Here is a 17,877-nt window from a genome sequence, read left to right on the forward strand (position 1 = left end):
AGAATAATAGTGAGTACATCAAAACATGATAGTTTGTTGGTGATGTGGACACCAAGGAACTTGAAGCTCTCAACCTGCTCCACTGCAGCCCCATCGATGAGAATGGGGGCGTGCTCGTTCCTCCTTTCCCTGTAGCCAACAATCCTCTCCTTTGCCTTGATCATGTTGAGGGAGAGGTTGTTGTTCTGGCACCACACGTCCAGGTGTCTGACCTCCTCTGTATAGGCTGTCTCATCGTTGTTGGTGATCAGGCCTACCGCTGTTGTGTCATCGGAAACTTGATGATGGTGTTGGAGCCGTGCCTGGCCATGCAGTCATGAGTGAACAGGGACTACAGGCGGGGACTGAGCACGCACCCCTGAGGGTCCCCCGTGTTGAGGATCAGCGGGGCGGATGCGTTGTTACCTACCCTTACTCCCTTAGGGGCGGCCCGTCAGGAAGTCCAGGATCAAGTTGCAGAGGGAGACGTTTAGTCCCAGGGTTCTTAGCTTAGTGATGCTCTTTAAGGGCACTATGGTGTTGAACTCTGAGCTGTGGTCAATGAACAACATTGTCCAGGTGGGAAAGGGCAGTGTTGAGTGCAATAGAGATAGCATCATCTGTGGAACTGTTGGGGCGGTATGCAAATTGGAGTGGGTCTAGGGTTTCTGGGATAATGGTGTTGATGTGAGTTATGACCAGCCTTTCAAAGCCCTTCATGGCTACAGACGTGAGTGCTACGGGTCAGTAGTCATTTAGGCAGGTTGCCTTAATATTCTTGGGCACAGGGACTATGGTGGTCTGCTTGAAACATGTTGGTATTACAGACTCAGTCAGGGACAGGTTGAAAATATCAGTGAAGACACTTGCCAGTTGGTCAGTGCATGCTCGGAGTACACGTCCTGGTAATCCGTCTGGCTCTGCGGTCTTGTGAATGTTGACCTGTTTAAAGGTCTTACTCACATCAGCTACAGAGAGCGTGATCGCACAGTTGTCCGGAACAGCTGATGCTCTCATGCATGTTTCAGTGTTACTTGCCTCGAAGCGAGCATAGAAGTAATTTAGCTCGTCAGGTAGGCTCGTGTCACTGGGCAGCTTGCGGCTGTGCTTCCCTTTGTAGTCTTAATAGTTTGCAAGCCCCGCCACATCCGACGAGCGTCGGAGCCAGTATAGCATGATTCAATCTTAGTCCTATATTGAACTTTTGCCTGTTTGACGGTTCGTCGGAGGGCATAGCGGGATTTCTAATAAGCTTCCTTGAAAGCGGCAGCTCTATCCTTTAGCTCAGTGCGGATGTTGCTTGTAATCCATGGCTTCTGGTTGGTTCATCATAGCGCATGATGGTTTTTGCGACTGCACTTGAAGAAACTTTCAAAGTTCTTGACATGTACCTGATTGACTGACATTCATGTCTTGAAGTAATGATGGACTGTCATTTCTGTTTGCCTATGTTAGCTGTTTTTGCCATAATATGGACTATGGTCTTTTACCAAAGAGAACTTCTGTATACCACCCCTTCCTTGTTACAACACAACTGATTGGCTCAAACGCATTAAGAAGGAATGAAATTCCACAAAACAACTTTTAACAAGGGACACCTGTTAATGTAATTGAAATGCATTACAGGTGACTACCTCATGAAGCTGGTTGAGAGAATGCCAAGAGTGTGCAAAGCTGTCATCAAGGCAAAGGGTGACTACTTTGAAGATTCTCAAATATAAAGTATATTTTGATTTGTTTAACACTTTTTCGGTTACTACATGATTCCATATGTGTTATTTCATAGTTTTGATGTCTTCACTATAATTCTACAATGTAGAAAATAGTGCAAATAAATAAAAATCCTTGAATGACTAGGTGTGTCATAACTTTTGCCTGTCATTGTGTACACTCACTCACTCACTCACTCACTCACTCACTCACTCACTCACTCACTCACTCACTCACTCACTCACTCACTCACTCACTCACTCACTCACTCACTCACTCACTCACTCACTCACTCACTCACTCACTCACTCACCCACAGAAGAGATGTCACCATACTGCTGGTCCAGTCCTCTCCTCTCCTCTCTCCTCTTGATTGTGGCCCTCTTCAGCACTGCAGCCAAAGGTTTCACATTGTCAGCCCACAGAAAGCACACCCAAAACACAACATTTATGACACTCCAGCACAGAGTACGTGTCAGGACACACACAAGTAGATATATAAGATCACGAGGGTATTACTAAGGAGGTGAGAAGAAAATGGAGAAAATAATAAACACATTTCCATGCCACTGTGTTTGGTGCTTTGGGTATTGTCAAAACAAGAGCAAAACAGATGCCTTTAGTGAACATGGGTAAGAGCATACATCAACATGATGTTAATAAGATATGCAGAACGATGAACCCGACTAAACTACAACTAATTGTGGTTGTTGTTGGTTCTATTCTCTCGGATATAGCCCACACTCACAGTAAGTTTACATGGAGATCACTGGTGCAATGTCGAATTTTAGCCATATCATACTAAAGAGTGGTTTTGAAGCACACATATAATTCTATATGTCCCTAACGGGGAAAATACAATGAATTATCAGGGTGAGATGAGCTGTTCCTCCATCCTTTCCTACACCCCCACCACCTTTTGCTATTGATCTAATTGATTTATTCATATTTACCTTGACTTTCCCCCTTTTAATAAGCCACTGTGTTTGCATGAGGCACACACTGGCTGCATCCGGTCATTGCTTTTCAGTTGCTAAGGCAACATCGGCACACTCCTTAAACTAGAGTAGACTAATGCATATTCTGCATTTACAACTACTTTTTGTTTTCTGGTGCCGAGTTTTATTTTTGGAGGTCAGAATGTCTCGTGGTTCATTAGGAAGTGGGTTTGTGGAACAATAGCTAGGACTATTTTAGCGTTCATGTCAGATTCAGTTGTTGCAAAGGAACAAAAGATGGCAAGGAATTGTAGAATAGAAGTTGTTCCTCACCATGGTTACCGCTTGTATTCCATTCAGACAGCCTCGTGGGAGCTGTCAATCAACATTTAATAAAAACGATTTGTTTGTTGGGGGGGGGGGGATCATGTTTCACTTGATATGGTCATAGCTTTGTGTACTGTAAGTGTCTGGTAGGTTTAAAAGTCCATATTGATAGTGATGTACCAGAGGTGATTGCTTTTGGGGGTACAGCATGCACAGTCCTCAATAGTCCTAACTAAAGTTGTTTTTGAAGTGCACCACACCAGAAGCAACAACAACGGTATTTTAGGAATAGCTTTTCTTATGAAGATTTGCATCTAAATATGTCTTTGGTATACATACAGTATATATCATGATTATACACAAGCCCAGAGACATATACATATAGGATAACACACATGTTTAGAGTCTTGGGAGACAAAACTTCTCAAAATAGTTACACTCTTATGAGAAAGTAAATTACTGTCACAGTCAACCAAACAGATAGTACTGTACGTTCCAACACTCAATGACACACAATTGATACATTTAATACTTCAGGAGAGTCTGACAAAACCTATTCTTTCTCCCTAGCACTTACCTACGTAATACAATGTTATTTATGCATCACACACAGTATGATATTAATAAATGAACAATTCTTACAAAATGAAATGTTTTCTACGAATTATATATTTCAATGTAGGCCTATGTTATAGTTATGTTTACAACATGTGGTTGACAGTCTTAGAGGACAAGAAGATGATAATGAATCCATTCAGATATTCATGGCTTTAAAACAGAATCCCAGAAATCCTGTACAGACAAATGAACTGTAAACTATGTAGTGATGTAAAGACAATATAACCAATCGGGCCATCTTTCCAGTCTTACCATCAAGAGCAGACGGTCCTGAATTCTTATTATCCTCTGCAAGCATCACCTCCTCTGCAAAGCAGACCCAACAAAGAACTCTGATTCATACAGTAGAAACTTAAATATCAAGGAGATTGTGTTTCAGAGGTATCCTTTCAAAAGCAGGACGTGAATTAGATCTATAGTGTGGTGCAGATAGTGGTTTCAGTACCTGCTTTGTCAATCCAGGCCCGGTAGCCATTGAGTTCCCTCTCAATCTGCTGTTGCCTCCGCAGCTTCATGAACGCCCTGCGGTTCTCAACCCGCTCCCTCTCTTTGGCAAACTCTCTGCAGGCCAAAATCAACAGGAGATAATGACTATTCTTAGACATGTTGTTCAGCGCTGACCTGACCTCCCTCATCATTCAGACACCAGGGGAGAGAAGGGGGGGTACTCAATCCTTGTCTCCTTTACATGCAGTTAATTAGAGTAGATTGTGAGTCAACCTTTTATATAAAACTAATTAACTTGTGCAGACGGTGACAGTGTGTATTAAAGCTGTCAGCCACCCCAGCACAATGTGATGCTGTAACGTCGACTCACCCTGAGAGCACTCCCAATACCAGGTTCAACACGAAGAAGGAGCCAATGATTATCAGAGGGATGAAGTACATGCAGTTCCAAGTGGGGCCTAAAGCATCATTGGTCTGTGGAGATACAAAACAAAGAGCTGACAATGAAGCGCACTGTATTATTATACTGTATATACAAAGTATTCATACCCCTTGACTTTTTCCACATTTTGTTGTGTTACAGCCTGAACTTTAAAATGAATTCAATTTATAGTTTTTTCACTGGCCTTCACGCAATACCTCAATTTCAAAGTGGAATTATGTTTTTTTCTTTTTTACAAATCAATTAAAAATTATAATATGAAATGTCTTGAGTCAATAAGTATTCAACCCCTTTGTTATGGCAAGCCTAAATAAGTTAAGGAGTAAACATTTGCTTATCAAGTCACATAATAAATTGTATGGATTAACTCTGTATCAATAATAGTGTTTAAAAATCGTTTTAAATGACTACCTCATCTCTGTACTCCACACAAACAATTACAGTGCATTTGGAAAGTATTCAGACCCCTTGGCTTTTTCTACATTTTGTTACGTTACTCGTTACATTTTGAATGCTTAGCAGGACAGGAAAATTTACACGCTTATCAAAAGAAAATCCCTGGTCATCCCAACTGCCTCTGATCTGGCAGACTCACTAAACACAAATGCTTTGTTTGTGAAATTTGTCTGAGAATTGAACTATGCCCCTGGCTATCCGTAAATTTAAAAAACAAGAAAATCCTGTTATCTGTTTTTCTTCATAAAATCAATTGTAAATGATTTATACATTTACTTTTGATACTTAAGTACATTTAAAACCAAATACTTTTAGCCTTTTACTCAAGTAGTATTTTACTGGGTGACTTTCACTTTTACTTGAGTCATTTTCTTTTAAGGTATCTTTACTTTACTCAAGTATGAAAATTGGATACTTTTTCCACCACTGGCTACAGCCTGAATCAATCCTTCATCAATCTACACACAATACCCTATAATTACAAAGCAAAAACAGGTATTTATACATTTTTGCAAATGTTAAAAAAAATAAACATCTGAAATATTACATTTACATAAGTATTCAGACCCTTTACTAAGTACTTGGTTGAAGCACATTTGGCAGCGATTACAGCCTCACATCTTCTTGGATATGAAGTTACAAGCTTGGCACACCTGTATTTGGGGCGTTTCTCCCATTCTTCTCTGCAGATCCTCTCAAGCTCTGCCAGGTTCGATGGGGAGCGTTGCTGTACAGCTATTTTCAGGTCTCTCCAATGATGTTTGATCGGGTTCAAGTCCAGGCTTTGGCTGGGCAACTCAAGGACTGTACTTTGCTCCATTCATCTTTCCCCTTGATCCTGACTTGTCTCCTAGTCCCTGACGCTAAAAAACATCCCCACAGCATGTTGCTGCCACAACCATGCTTCACCGTAGGGATGGTGCCAGGTTTTCTCCAGATGTGACGCTTGAAATTCAGGCCAAAGAGTTCAATCTTGGTTTCATCAGACCAGAAAATCTTGTTTCTCATGCTCTGAAAGCTCTTAGGTGCCTTTTGGAAAACTTTAAGCGGGCTGTCATGTGCCTTTTACTGAGGAGTGGCTTTTGTCTGGCCACTCTACCACAAAGGCCTGATTGGTGGAGAGCTGCGGAGATGGGTGTCTTTCTGAAAGGTTCTCCCATCTCCACAGAGGAACTCTGGAGCTCTGTCAGAGTGACCATTGGGTTCTTGGTCACCTCCCTGACCAAGGCTCTTCTCTCCAAATTGCTCAGTTTGGGCAGGCGGCCAGCTCTCAGGAAGAGTCTTTGTGGTTCCAAACTTCTTCCATTTAAGAATGATGGAGGCCACTGTGTTCTTGGGGACCTTCAATGCTGCAGACATTTTTTGGTACCCTTCCCCAGATCTGTAACTCGACACAATCCTGTCTCGGAGTTCTACGAACAATTCCTTCGACCGCATGGCTTGTTTTTTGCTCTGACATGCACTGTCAACTGTGGGACCTTATATAGACAGGTGTGTGCCTTTCCAAATCATGTCCAATCAATTGAATTTACCACAGATGGACTCCAATTAAGTTATAGAAACAGCTCAAGGATGATCAATGGAAACAGGATGCAGCTGAGCTCAATTTCGAGTCATTGCAAAGGGTCTGAATACTTACTTAAATAAGGTATGTCTGTTTTATTAACACATTAGTAAACATTTCCGAAAACCTGTTTTCACTTTGTCGTTATGGGGTACTGTGTGTAGATTGATGAGGAAATAAATATATGTAATCAATTTGAGAAAAAGGCTGTAACGTAACAAAATGTAGAAAACATCAAGGGGTCTGAATACTTTCCGAATGCACTGTATTTGTAAGGTCCCACAGTCGAGCAGTGAATGACAAACACAGATTGTACCACAAAGACCAGGGAGGTATTCCAATGCCTCACAAAGAAGGGCACCTATTGGTAGATGGGTAAAAAAAAGACATTGCATATCCCTTTGAGCATGGTGAAGTTATTAATTACACTTTGGATAGTGCATCATACACACCCAGTCACAACAAAGACAGGCATCCTTGTTAACTCAGTTGCTGGACAGGAAGGAAACCACTCAGGGATTTCACCAGGCCAATAGTGACTTCAAAACAGTTACAGAGTTTAATAGCTGTGATAGGATGATCAACAACATTGTAGTTACTTCACAATAATAACCTAATTGACAGAGTGAAAGAACGAAGCTTGTACAGAATCCAAATAATCCCAAAAATCCATTCTGTTTGTGATAAGGCACGAAAGTAAAACTGCAAGAAATGCGGCAAATAAATGTACTTTATGTACTTTATGTCCTGAATACAAAGCGTTATGTTTGGGGCAAATCAAACACATCACTGAGTACCACACTTAATATTTTCAAGCATGGTGCTGGCTGCATCATGCTATAGGTATGCTTGTCATCGGGCAAGGACTAGGGAGTTTTTTCTGATAAAAATAAATGGAATATGGCTAAGCACAGGCCAAATCCTAGAGGAAAACCTGATTCAGTCTGCTTTCCAACACAAGGCCAAATGTAATGGCCTTGAATTGGACAAATATTTTTTTGTCGAACAGCCCTCAACCCCGTCGTTCGCTGGAGAAAGAGACAGAGATTTTGCGGAAGGAGATCTGGGTGCCTTGTGAGGATCAGGCGACAAGTGGCCTTTGCCATCCATATTGTTAGCCAACATGCAATCCCTGTAAAAGAAATGGAATGAACTAAAAGCACATATATTCTACCAACGGGACATTATGTTTCACCGAGTCGTGGCTGAACAACGACATTAATAACATACAGCTGGCGGGTTATAGACTCTATCGACAGGATAGAACAGCAGCATCTGGTAAGACATGGGGGTGGCAGTGTATGTATATTTGCAAACAACAACTGGTGCACGATATCTAAGGAAGTCTCAAGGTTTTTCTCACCTGAGGTAGAGTACTTCATGATAAACTGTAGACCACACTATCTACCTAGAGAGTTTTCATCTGTATTTTTGTGGCTGTCTACATGCCTCTGTTAGCAATTTATGTTATTCTTAATTACACAAACTCAGAAGCAAATAAGGGGGAGAAAAATTGGTTAATTTGAAAAGGACAAATCAAGATATGCTGAGAGGTACAGTTGAAGTCAGAAGTTTACATACACTTAGGTTGGAGTCATTAAAACTAGTTTTTCAACCACTCCACAAATGTCTTGTTAACAAACCATAGCTTTGGCAAGTCGGTTAGGACAGTTAGGCATGACACACATAATTTTTCCAACAATTGTTCACAGACAGATTATTTCACTTATAACTCACTATCACAATTCCAGTGGGTGAGAAGTTTACATACACTAAGTTGACTGTGCCTTCAAACAGCTTGGAAAATTCCAGAAAATGATGTCATGGCATTAGAAGCTTCTGGCTAATTGACATTATTTGAGTCAATTGGAGGTGTACCTGTGGATGTATTTCAAGGTCTACATTCAAACTCAGTGCCTCTTTGCTTGACATCATGAGAAAATCAAAAGAAATCAGCCAAGACCTCAGAAAAATATTGTAGACCTCCACAAGTCTGGTTCATCCTTGGGAGCAATTTCCAAACACATTAAGATACCACGTTCATCTGTACAAACAATAGTACGCAAGTATAAACACCACGGGACCACGTAGCCATCATACCGCTCAGGAAGGAGACGCGTCTCCCAAGAGATGAGAGTTCTTTGGTGCAAAAAGTGCAACTCAATCCCAGAACAATTGTCAGGACCCGGTTACGAACCCGTGTCTCTGGAGTGAGAAACAGTCACTAAAACAACTGAGCCACGAATAGTCAGCAGAACCCAGAAGATGAGGCAGACACAGCAGTACTTGAGACGGTGTATTTAATGAAGTAAAAAGTGAAGTTCTTCAGGGAAACATGTAACTCCACAACCTCAAAAGGAATTCCACAAGAACAAAGGTAATCCTCCAAGACAAAAAGGTAAATCCACAAGGTGGAAGGTATAGTACAAAAAAGCCTTAAAAGATACTCAAAAACAAACAAACAAGAACAAAAAACAGAATTCCATAAGAGAGTCCACCGGGATCAACAAGAGTTCACAGAGTACTAGGGCTGGGTGCTAACATACAAACACAGAGCAAAGAACTGAGTAAAACAAAGGGTTTAAATACAATCAGGGGAAACGAGGCACAGGTGCAAATAATAATGGGGATCAAGGGAAAAGAAAAGGTCAAAAGGCACAATGGGGGCATCTAGTGACCAAAAACCGGAACAACCCTGGCCAAATCCTGACAACAATAGCAAAGGACCTTGTGAAGATGCTGGAGGAAACAGGTACAAAAGTATCTATATCCACAGTAAAATGAGTATATCGACATAACCTGAAAGGAAGAAGACACTGATCCAAAACCACCATAAAAAGCCAGACAATCGTTTGTAGCTGCACATGGTGACAAATATCTTACTTTTTGGAGAAATGTCCTCTGGTCTGATGAAACAAAAAATAACTGCAAGCCAAAGATCACCATCCCAATCATGAAATAACTGCAAGCCAAAGATCACCATCCCAATCATGAAGCATGGGGGTGCCAGCATCATGTTGTGGGAGTGCTTTGCTGCAGGAGGGACTGGTACACTTCACAAAATAGATGGCATCATGAGTTAGGAAAATTATGTGGATATATTGAAGCTACATCTCAAGACATCAGTCAGGAAGTTAAAGCTTGGTCGCAAATGGGTCTTCCAAATGGACAATGACCCCAAGCATACCTCCAAACTCAAGGTATTGGAGTGGCCATCACAAGGATGGCAAGGATGCCTACAAACCTGACTCAGTTACACTAGCTCTGTCAGGAGGAATGGGCCAAAATTCCCTTGTGGAGGGCTACCCGAAACGGTTGACCCAAGTTGGTAGAGCATGGCGCTTGTAACGCCAGGGTAGTGGGTTCGATCCCCGGGACCACCCATACGTAGAATGTATGCACACATGACTGTAAGTCGCTTTGGATAAAAGTGTCTGCTAAATGGCATATATTATTATTATTATTATTATTATTACTAATTGTGTGTATGTAAACTTCTGACCCACTGGGAATGTGATGAAAGAAATAAAAGCTGAAATAGATCATTCTCTGCTATTAATCTGACATTTTATACTCTTAAAGTATAAAATTAAAGTGGTGATCCTAACTGACCTAAGACATGGAATTTTTACAAGGATTAAATTTGAGGAATTGTGAAAAACTGAGTTTAAATGTATTTGGCTAAGATGTATGTAAACTTCCAACTTCAACTGTAGATGCTCAGTCTCCCCTGTCCTCAGCTTTTCTCAACCGAACAAAGGAACAGGATGCCATTATAACCCCCCACCCTAGCCTGGGGTTGATCAATCAGAAGTCCTTGCAGTCCAACTGGCCAATGGCCAAATAACAAGTATCCTGCTCCCGACTCAATGTACAGAACATAGCACAAGTAGCACTGAGTTCAGGAGTGACATTCCACAGATTCTAAACAGATGTTGAACTGAAACCCAACTCCTATTTACATTTCCCTATTGACCATTAGTACTATATTTAGATATTACTACTCTCGTCCTCTCATCCTCTCAAACTCTCATACACTGTGTTGTGTATTTATCCTCAAAATATTCTTATACCACCACAGACCGATGCTTGCACCAAGACAACACTCAATGAGCTGTATACCACCATAAGCAAACAGGAAAATGCTTAAATCAGTTTTACCTCATTTCTATCAGCATGATAAATGTGTAGCCTGAAGAAAAAAAACTCCAGACCATCTTTACTCAACACATAGAGATGCGTACAAAGCTCTCCCTCGCCCTCCATTTGGCAAATCTGACCATAATTCTATCCTCCTGATTCCTGCTTACAAGCAAAAATTAAAGCAGGAAGCATCAGTGGTCAGATGAAGCAGGTGCTAAACTACAGGACTGTTTTGCTAGCCCAGACTGGAATATGTTCCAGGATTCTTCCGATGGCACCACATCACTCACTGGCTTCATCAATAAGTGCATCGATGACGTCGTCCCCACAGTGACTGTACGTACATACCCCAACCAGAAGCCATAGATTACAGGCAACATCCGCACTGAGCTAAAGGGTAGAGCTGCCGCTTTCAAGGAGCAGGACACTAACCCAGAAGCTTATAAGAAATCCCGCCACGCCCTTCGACGAACCATCAAAGCGTCAATACAGGACTGAGATCGAATCGTACTACACCAGCTCCAACGCTCGTCTGATGTGGCAGGGCTTGCAAACCATTACAGACTACAGAGGGAAGCACAGCCGAGAGCTGCCCAGTGACACGAGCCTACCAGACTAGCTAAATTACTAAATAACACCGAAACATGCATGAGAGCATCAGCTGTTCTGGATGACTGTGTAATCACGCTCTCCGCAGCCAATGTGAGTAAGACCTTGAAAAAGGTCAACATTCACAAGACTGCAGGGCCAGACAGATTACCAGGACGTATACTCTGAGCATGCGCTGACCAACTTGCAAGTGTCTTCACTGACATTTTCAACCTCTCCCTGTCTGAGTCTGTAATACCAACATGTTTCAAGCAGAACACCATAGTTCTTGTGCCCAAGAACACTAAGGTAACCTGCCTAAATGACTACCAACCCGTAGCACTCACGTCTGTAGCCATGAAGTGCTTTGAAAGGCTGGTCATGGCTCACATCAACACCATTATCCCAGAAACCCTAGACCCATTCCAATTTGCATACCGCCCCAACATATCCACAGGATACAATCTCTATTGCACTCCACACTGCCCTTTGACACCTGGACAAAAGGAACATCTATATGAGAAATCTATTCATTGACAACAGCTCAGTGTTCAACACCATAGTGCCCTCAAAGCTCATCACTAAGCTAAGGACCCTGGGACTAAACACTTCCCTCTCCAACTGGATCCTGGACTTCCTGAAGGGTTGCCCCCAGGTGGTAAGGGTAGGTAACAACATATCCACCACGCTAATCCTCAACACGGGGGCCCTCAGGGGTGCGTGCTCAGTCCCCTCCTGTACTCCTGATCACCGACAACGATGGGACAGCCTGTAGGGAGGAGGTCAGAGACTTGGCTGTGTTGTGCCAGAACAACAACATCTCCCTCAACATGATCGAGACAAAGAAGATGATTGTGGACTACAGGAAAAGGAGGACCGAGCACGCCCCCATTCTCATCGACGGGGCTGTAGTGGAGCAGGTCGAGAGTTTCAAGTTCCTTGGTGTCCACATCACCAACAAACTAACATGGTCCAAGCACACCAAGACAGTTATGAAGTGGGCACGACAAAACCTATTCCCTCTCAAGAGACTGAAAAGATTTTGGCATGGGCCCTCAGATCCTCAAAAGGTTCTACAGCTGCACCACTGGTTGCAAGGCACTAAAGAGGGTAGTATACCAGGCGGTGTCAGAGGAAGGCCCTAAAAATTGCCAAAAACTCCAGCCACCGTAGCCATAGTCTGTTCTCTCTGTTACCACATGGCAAGCGGTACCGGAGTACCAAGTGTAGGTCCAAGAGGCTTCTAAACAGATTCTACCCCCCAGGTCACAAAACTCCTGAACATCTTATCAAATGGCTACCCAGAATATTTGCGTTGCCCCCCCCCCCCCCCACGCTGCTGCTACTCTCTGTTATGATCTATGCATAGTCACTTTAACTCTACCTGCATGTACATACCACCTCAATTACCTCGACTAACCGGTGCCCCCGCACATTGTCTCTGTACCGGTACCCCTGTATATAGACTCGCTATTGTTATTTTAATGCTGCTCATTAATGATTTGTTACTTTTATTTTTTTATTTTTTTGTAGGTATTTTCTTAAAACTGCCTTGTTGGTTAAGGGCTTGTAAGTAAGCATTTCACTGTAAGGTAATACCTGTTGTATTCGGCACATGTGACAACTAAAATTGAATTTGATTTGAAAAATACACTGGAGTGGTTTATCAAGATGAAATTGAATGTTCCAGAGTGACCTAGTTACAGTTTTGACTTAAATCAGCTTTGCAATATATGGCAAGACTTGAAAATGTCTGTCTAGCAATGATCAACAACTAACTTGACAGAGCTTGAAGAATAAATAAATAAATAAATAAATAATGTGCAAAGAAGCTCTTAGAGACTTACCCAGAAATACTTACCCAGTAATCACTGCCAAATGTGATTCTAACATGTATTGACTCAGGGGGTTGAATACTTATCTAATCAAGATATATTAGTGTTTAATTTTTCATAAATGTTTTTAAATAGTTTTTTCTTCCATTTTGACATTACAGTATTTTGTGTAGATCGTTTACAAAAAAAATTAGAATTAAATCAATTTGAAACCCACTTTGTAACACAACAAAATGTGGAAAGAGTCAAGGGGTGTGAATACTTTCTCAACACCTGAGATCCATGAGTGTAAATCAAGTTTTGACATCATCAACATGATTTATGCAAAAAGGTACAAGTTACAGTCCTTTCTCCCTATATGGACATGCATGTCTTTGGCTCTGTTCCTTCCTACAGTCAGAGATGATTTCTCCACTAATAAGAATGGGACGCCATGGGAGAGGAACCCGTGGCAGGTGTTGAGGCAGTGCAGAGCTACCTATGGAGATGTGAACAGTGTGGGCTACAGTACAGAGACCCTCCACACACCCTGAGTGCCAGAGGACAGAGGTGTTGCTGCAGGTGTCAACATTCCTCATCTCCAACAGCTCTCAATTATTGGTGCTACACATGTATGTGGTGAAAAACGAGAAGCCTGCCCTTGTATTCATTATCATCTAAAGGTGGTGTTAACAAGATCCCAAGCAATTGCTTACGTGTCAACATGGTTATTGACTAGCTCTTGACTCAAGCCAGTGTAACACGTACTGGCTTTTGTTCCATTGACCTGCGGACCACCTTGTTTATGTGCTGCTACACCTTGGGGAGCTCAGGGCTTTGTCAGATAGTTAGGATGTACCACAGTCATGAGCTAGGCAGAGGCTAGCTGACTGACTACAGGAATGAAACAGAGTTCAAAACACACATCCCCAGTCTCACAGTTACACACATCTCTCTATTACTTACTGAGGCCAGGGAGCCTATTCTGTTCTCTACCTCCATGTGACATGTTCCCTTGTCCACGATTGGCCAAAAACCGTAATGGAATTTGAATCTGAACTTTGGGAACATAATACAGGACTACAGTGTAGATACTGGGAAAATCTGAAACTGAAAACCAAGTTCATCTGTGTTAAATAAGAGACAGAGAGAAATAGTATTGATTAGCTCTGGGCCAACATGAGAGGGGAAAGTGGATCAGGTACGGCAGTAAGTGGATTTCTGTATCAGATGAAAACAATAGAAAAGAGAAGCATGTGTGTTCAACTTTGTTTTAGCAGAATGCAATGAAGTGGGTGGTTTGTTTGTGAGTGACTTACTGAATGAGTAAGAGTCTGTGTGCACGTGTGTGTTTGACTGAGTGTGTGTGTGTCTGTGTACAGTACGTGCATACGGTGTGTGTTCCTGTAGAAAGGAATATGAAACAGCAAACAGTATTAGAGAAAGTCTGCGGGCCCTTTTAACCAGAGCAGACTCACATTATCTCCTTCCACTGTCTTTCTTCACTCCATAATACATTCCATTCACCATAATGTATGTCAACATAATACAATCAAGGCAGCACTAAATCTGCTTCCATCAACTTAAGTAAAGAACCATGAAAGCAGTGAGCAGAAAGTATGGCCTAGCATCTATGCTCTGTGGGTAGGCCAACCATAAACTGTGCTACACTGGTAGCCAAGCAGTGAAAAGTACATCTTTAATTCGAATCAATCAAATGTATTTTCCACTACCTTACTGAAGACGTGTCAAGGTAATATTCCTGTGAATCTCAATCCCAGGGTATCTATGATTGAAACTGCATGATTCCCTGGTGAGATCAGTGGTTTCCAGAGGTTGTCTAGCTATATTGTTATTGACTATGTTTTGTTCATTCCATGTGTAACTCTGTGTTGTTGTATGTGTCAAACTGCTATGATTTATCTTGGCCAGGTCGCAGTTGCAAATGAGAACTTGTTCTCAACTAGCCTACCTGGTTAAATAAAGGTGAAATACATTAATTTTTTATTTTTAAAATAGCCTATGGCAAGCATGCTCTCCTGTGTAGTAAACACCCAGGCACTTTCATTATCAAATTAGCATTTTGATCAAATGATGTCCTTGTGTCCGCAACGGAGTCCTTCCGCCAACACAAGGCCAGGGGACTTCAACAGTCGTGTATTGGCAGCTAATTGATTCTGGCTCTGAAAAGAAAATCACGAGGAACAAGCTGACAAAATGCTTTTGCTATCCTGTTTAAAATGTTACAGTTTTAGTTTATGCTATCAACAATAGTTGTGTTTTTTTTGTATTTCTAAATGAAGGTATTCACCATACATTGGTACCTGCTGATGTCCAGTTACTAATAGCCCTAGGAATGAATGGATTGGAAGTTTTATTACATTCTTTTGCATCACCATCATTAACCAGCATCAGAGGTTTCAATAGACTGCCTTTCACATTCACAGTGACAACTATTCTACTGTAATATTACCATGAGGTGGGGAAAGAGCCGAGGGAGGTAGAGGGAGGTAGAGGGTAACATGATTGAGTTTGTTTGAGTTGGGCAGGCACATGATCAGATCAGGGAATTACTACACTGTCTGTCCGAGCTCCTCCTGAAATAGACAATGCCTTCTGCAACATAACACCAGCCAGGTACAGTATTGGTAGCTTGGTACTGGGATGTGCTGAGGAAAATGCTTGGTGACATCATCTCACTCAAACAGAATGTGATGTATGTATGGAGAACAGGAGGAGTAAACTCTTAACCTGGTCCTTGATATGCCAATACAACTGCTCCTCCCAGTCCAGCCACTGGTCCCTTTACATGTCGTATTTAATGAATCGAGGTACAGTATAATATTGAGGCAGTGTTATGCTTCGTATACTATAATATGAACAACTGGCAGCAGCAGGTGGGGAGAGTAACAGTATATATGATATACAGTATATAGGATAGTATTCTTACTTATCCTATATCGATCAGATCAAGGAGAGTCCCAAGAGAATGTGTAATGAATTGGAAATCAAAAGTTGTGAAGCAACCATCAGACATGCAAGAATCATCCCAATACTCTGTAGTGTCAACAACATCATCTCAGTCATTTCATGTTGCTTGCATAATCTGAGAGAGAAAAGCAGAATGGAATCAAAGTCTCATACTAGCTTCCACAAAACGAATCGGAAACCATCCGCTGCATGGAGCAGTAATTCCAGATGATTCAGTCAAAATCATTTGCACTCAGTATAATGTACACTGAGTGTGCAAAACATTAGGAACACCTTGCTACTATTGAGTTGCACCCCGTTTTGCCCTCAGAACAGCCTCAATTTGTCAGGGCATGGACGCTACAAGGTGATGAAATCGTTCAACAGGGATGCTGGCCCATGTTGAATCCAATACTTCCCAAAGTTGTGTCAAGTTGGCTGGGTGTCCTTTGGGTGGTGGGCCCTTCTTGATACACACGGGAATCGGTTGAGCGTGAAAAACCCAGCAGCGTTAAAGTTCTTGACACAAACCAGTGCGCCTTGCACCTACTACCATACCCCATTCAAAGGCACTCAAATCTTTTGTCTTGCCCATTCAACCTCTGAATGGCACACATACACAATACATGTCTCAATTGTATCAAGGTTTACAAATAATTATTTAACCTGTCTCCTCCGCTTCATGTATATTGATTGAAGAGGATTTAACACATTACATCAATAAGGGATCATAGCTTTTAACTGGTTTCACTGGGTCAGTCTAGGTCATGGAAACAGCAGGTGTTCCTAATGTTTTGTACACTCAGGGTACTGTATGTCCCAACACACTTAAAATGACTTTCTTAACGGCATTATCATTTCACTATTGTCCTGACGATAATTCACTGATTATTGTTCTCAGTCTGAATGCATCCAATCTGGCATAAAGAGTGCAACTGATAACTCGAAGAATAGTATCAGCTTAAAATGTCTGCCAACAACATCCCAGCTCTGCCAAATCATGCCCATGTGTTTAGGATGTAATTGAGTGTGATTAAATAAGGAGGGTCAGTGGGAAGAGGGTAGTAGTGAGGCAGTGGAGGCAGGTGACTGGGAGATTAAGAGTATAATTGACCTGATCTCACTTTGCAGCCCATTCACTGCACTTAATTACCCTACTCTCTTGGCACAGACACACTCCACTCTATATGCTGTGTGTGTATCATTGTGTAATGCTTCATTCATTTGATTCCTCAAGTACAGTGTGTAATCAATTGGGTTCATAAACACAGAACAGGGAAGCAGCTGTAAAAGGATGTTTGAGTGCGTCCCACAACAAATATCAGACAGTTTTAGTAATGACTGGTAAAAATAGGTGTCTAGGGTAAGGAGAGGTACAACAATGTCTGTGTCCCCAATGACGCAAAGCGTTTATTCAATTCAACCAAGCAAAGGCTAAATCAAACCAATGTATCAAAGAATGACATAACCAGGTCAAATAATAGGCCTATTTTCCCCATTCAGAGGACAGGACATGGTTATAGAGTAACAGATGTGACTCACGTTGTAGAGCACGGTGGTCCAGCCCTCCATGGTGATGCACTGGAAGACGGTGAGCACAGCAAACAGGATGTTGTCAAACTGGGTGATGCCGTCGTTGGGGCCGATCCAGGTGTCATGGCAGGTGTACTTGTCAGGGCACTTCCTTACCCCACACGGGAACTCTGACTCAGACTTGTCCACCGTCTCATTCTCTGACAGGGGGACAAGAGAGAATGAACTTCCTCAACTGGTTCATAATGACCATATTGAGTCAGAGTCCATTAAATGCTCCGCAGGCTAGGCTGGAGATTTAACAAAAGGATGCAAACCAGAAATCCATCGCACTAATCGTGTTTTTCC

At 42.0% G+C, this 17,877-nt stretch overlaps 1 protein-coding gene across 1 annotated transcript in view; it reads right to left on the reverse strand.

The window, feature by feature from the left end:
• Window positions 1-17,877, reverse strand: part of LOC124037780 (voltage-dependent R-type calcium channel subunit alpha-1E-like) — a 93,394-nt gene that overhangs the window by 36,394 nt on the left and 39,123 nt on the right. Inside the window, exons 5-9 of the mRNA XM_046352826.1 lie at window positions 17,539-17,729; window positions 4,390-4,493; window positions 4,018-4,133; window positions 3,825-3,878; window positions 2,003-2,080 (exon numbers count right to left, since the gene is read on the reverse strand). Coding sequence (XP_046208782.1) covers window positions 2,003-2,080; window positions 3,825-3,878; window positions 4,018-4,133; window positions 4,390-4,493; window positions 17,539-17,729 — 543 coding nt within the window. The remainder of the gene's footprint in view (window positions 1-2,002; window positions 2,081-3,824; window positions 3,879-4,017; window positions 4,134-4,389; window positions 4,494-17,538; window positions 17,730-17,877) is intronic.

This window comes from Oncorhynchus gorbuscha, linkage group LG06 (genome assembly GCF_021184085.1).
Source record: "Oncorhynchus gorbuscha isolate QuinsamMale2020 ecotype Even-year linkage group LG06, OgorEven_v1.0, whole genome shotgun sequence".
NCBI lineage: Eukaryota > Metazoa > Chordata > Actinopteri > Salmoniformes > Salmonidae > Oncorhynchus > Oncorhynchus gorbuscha.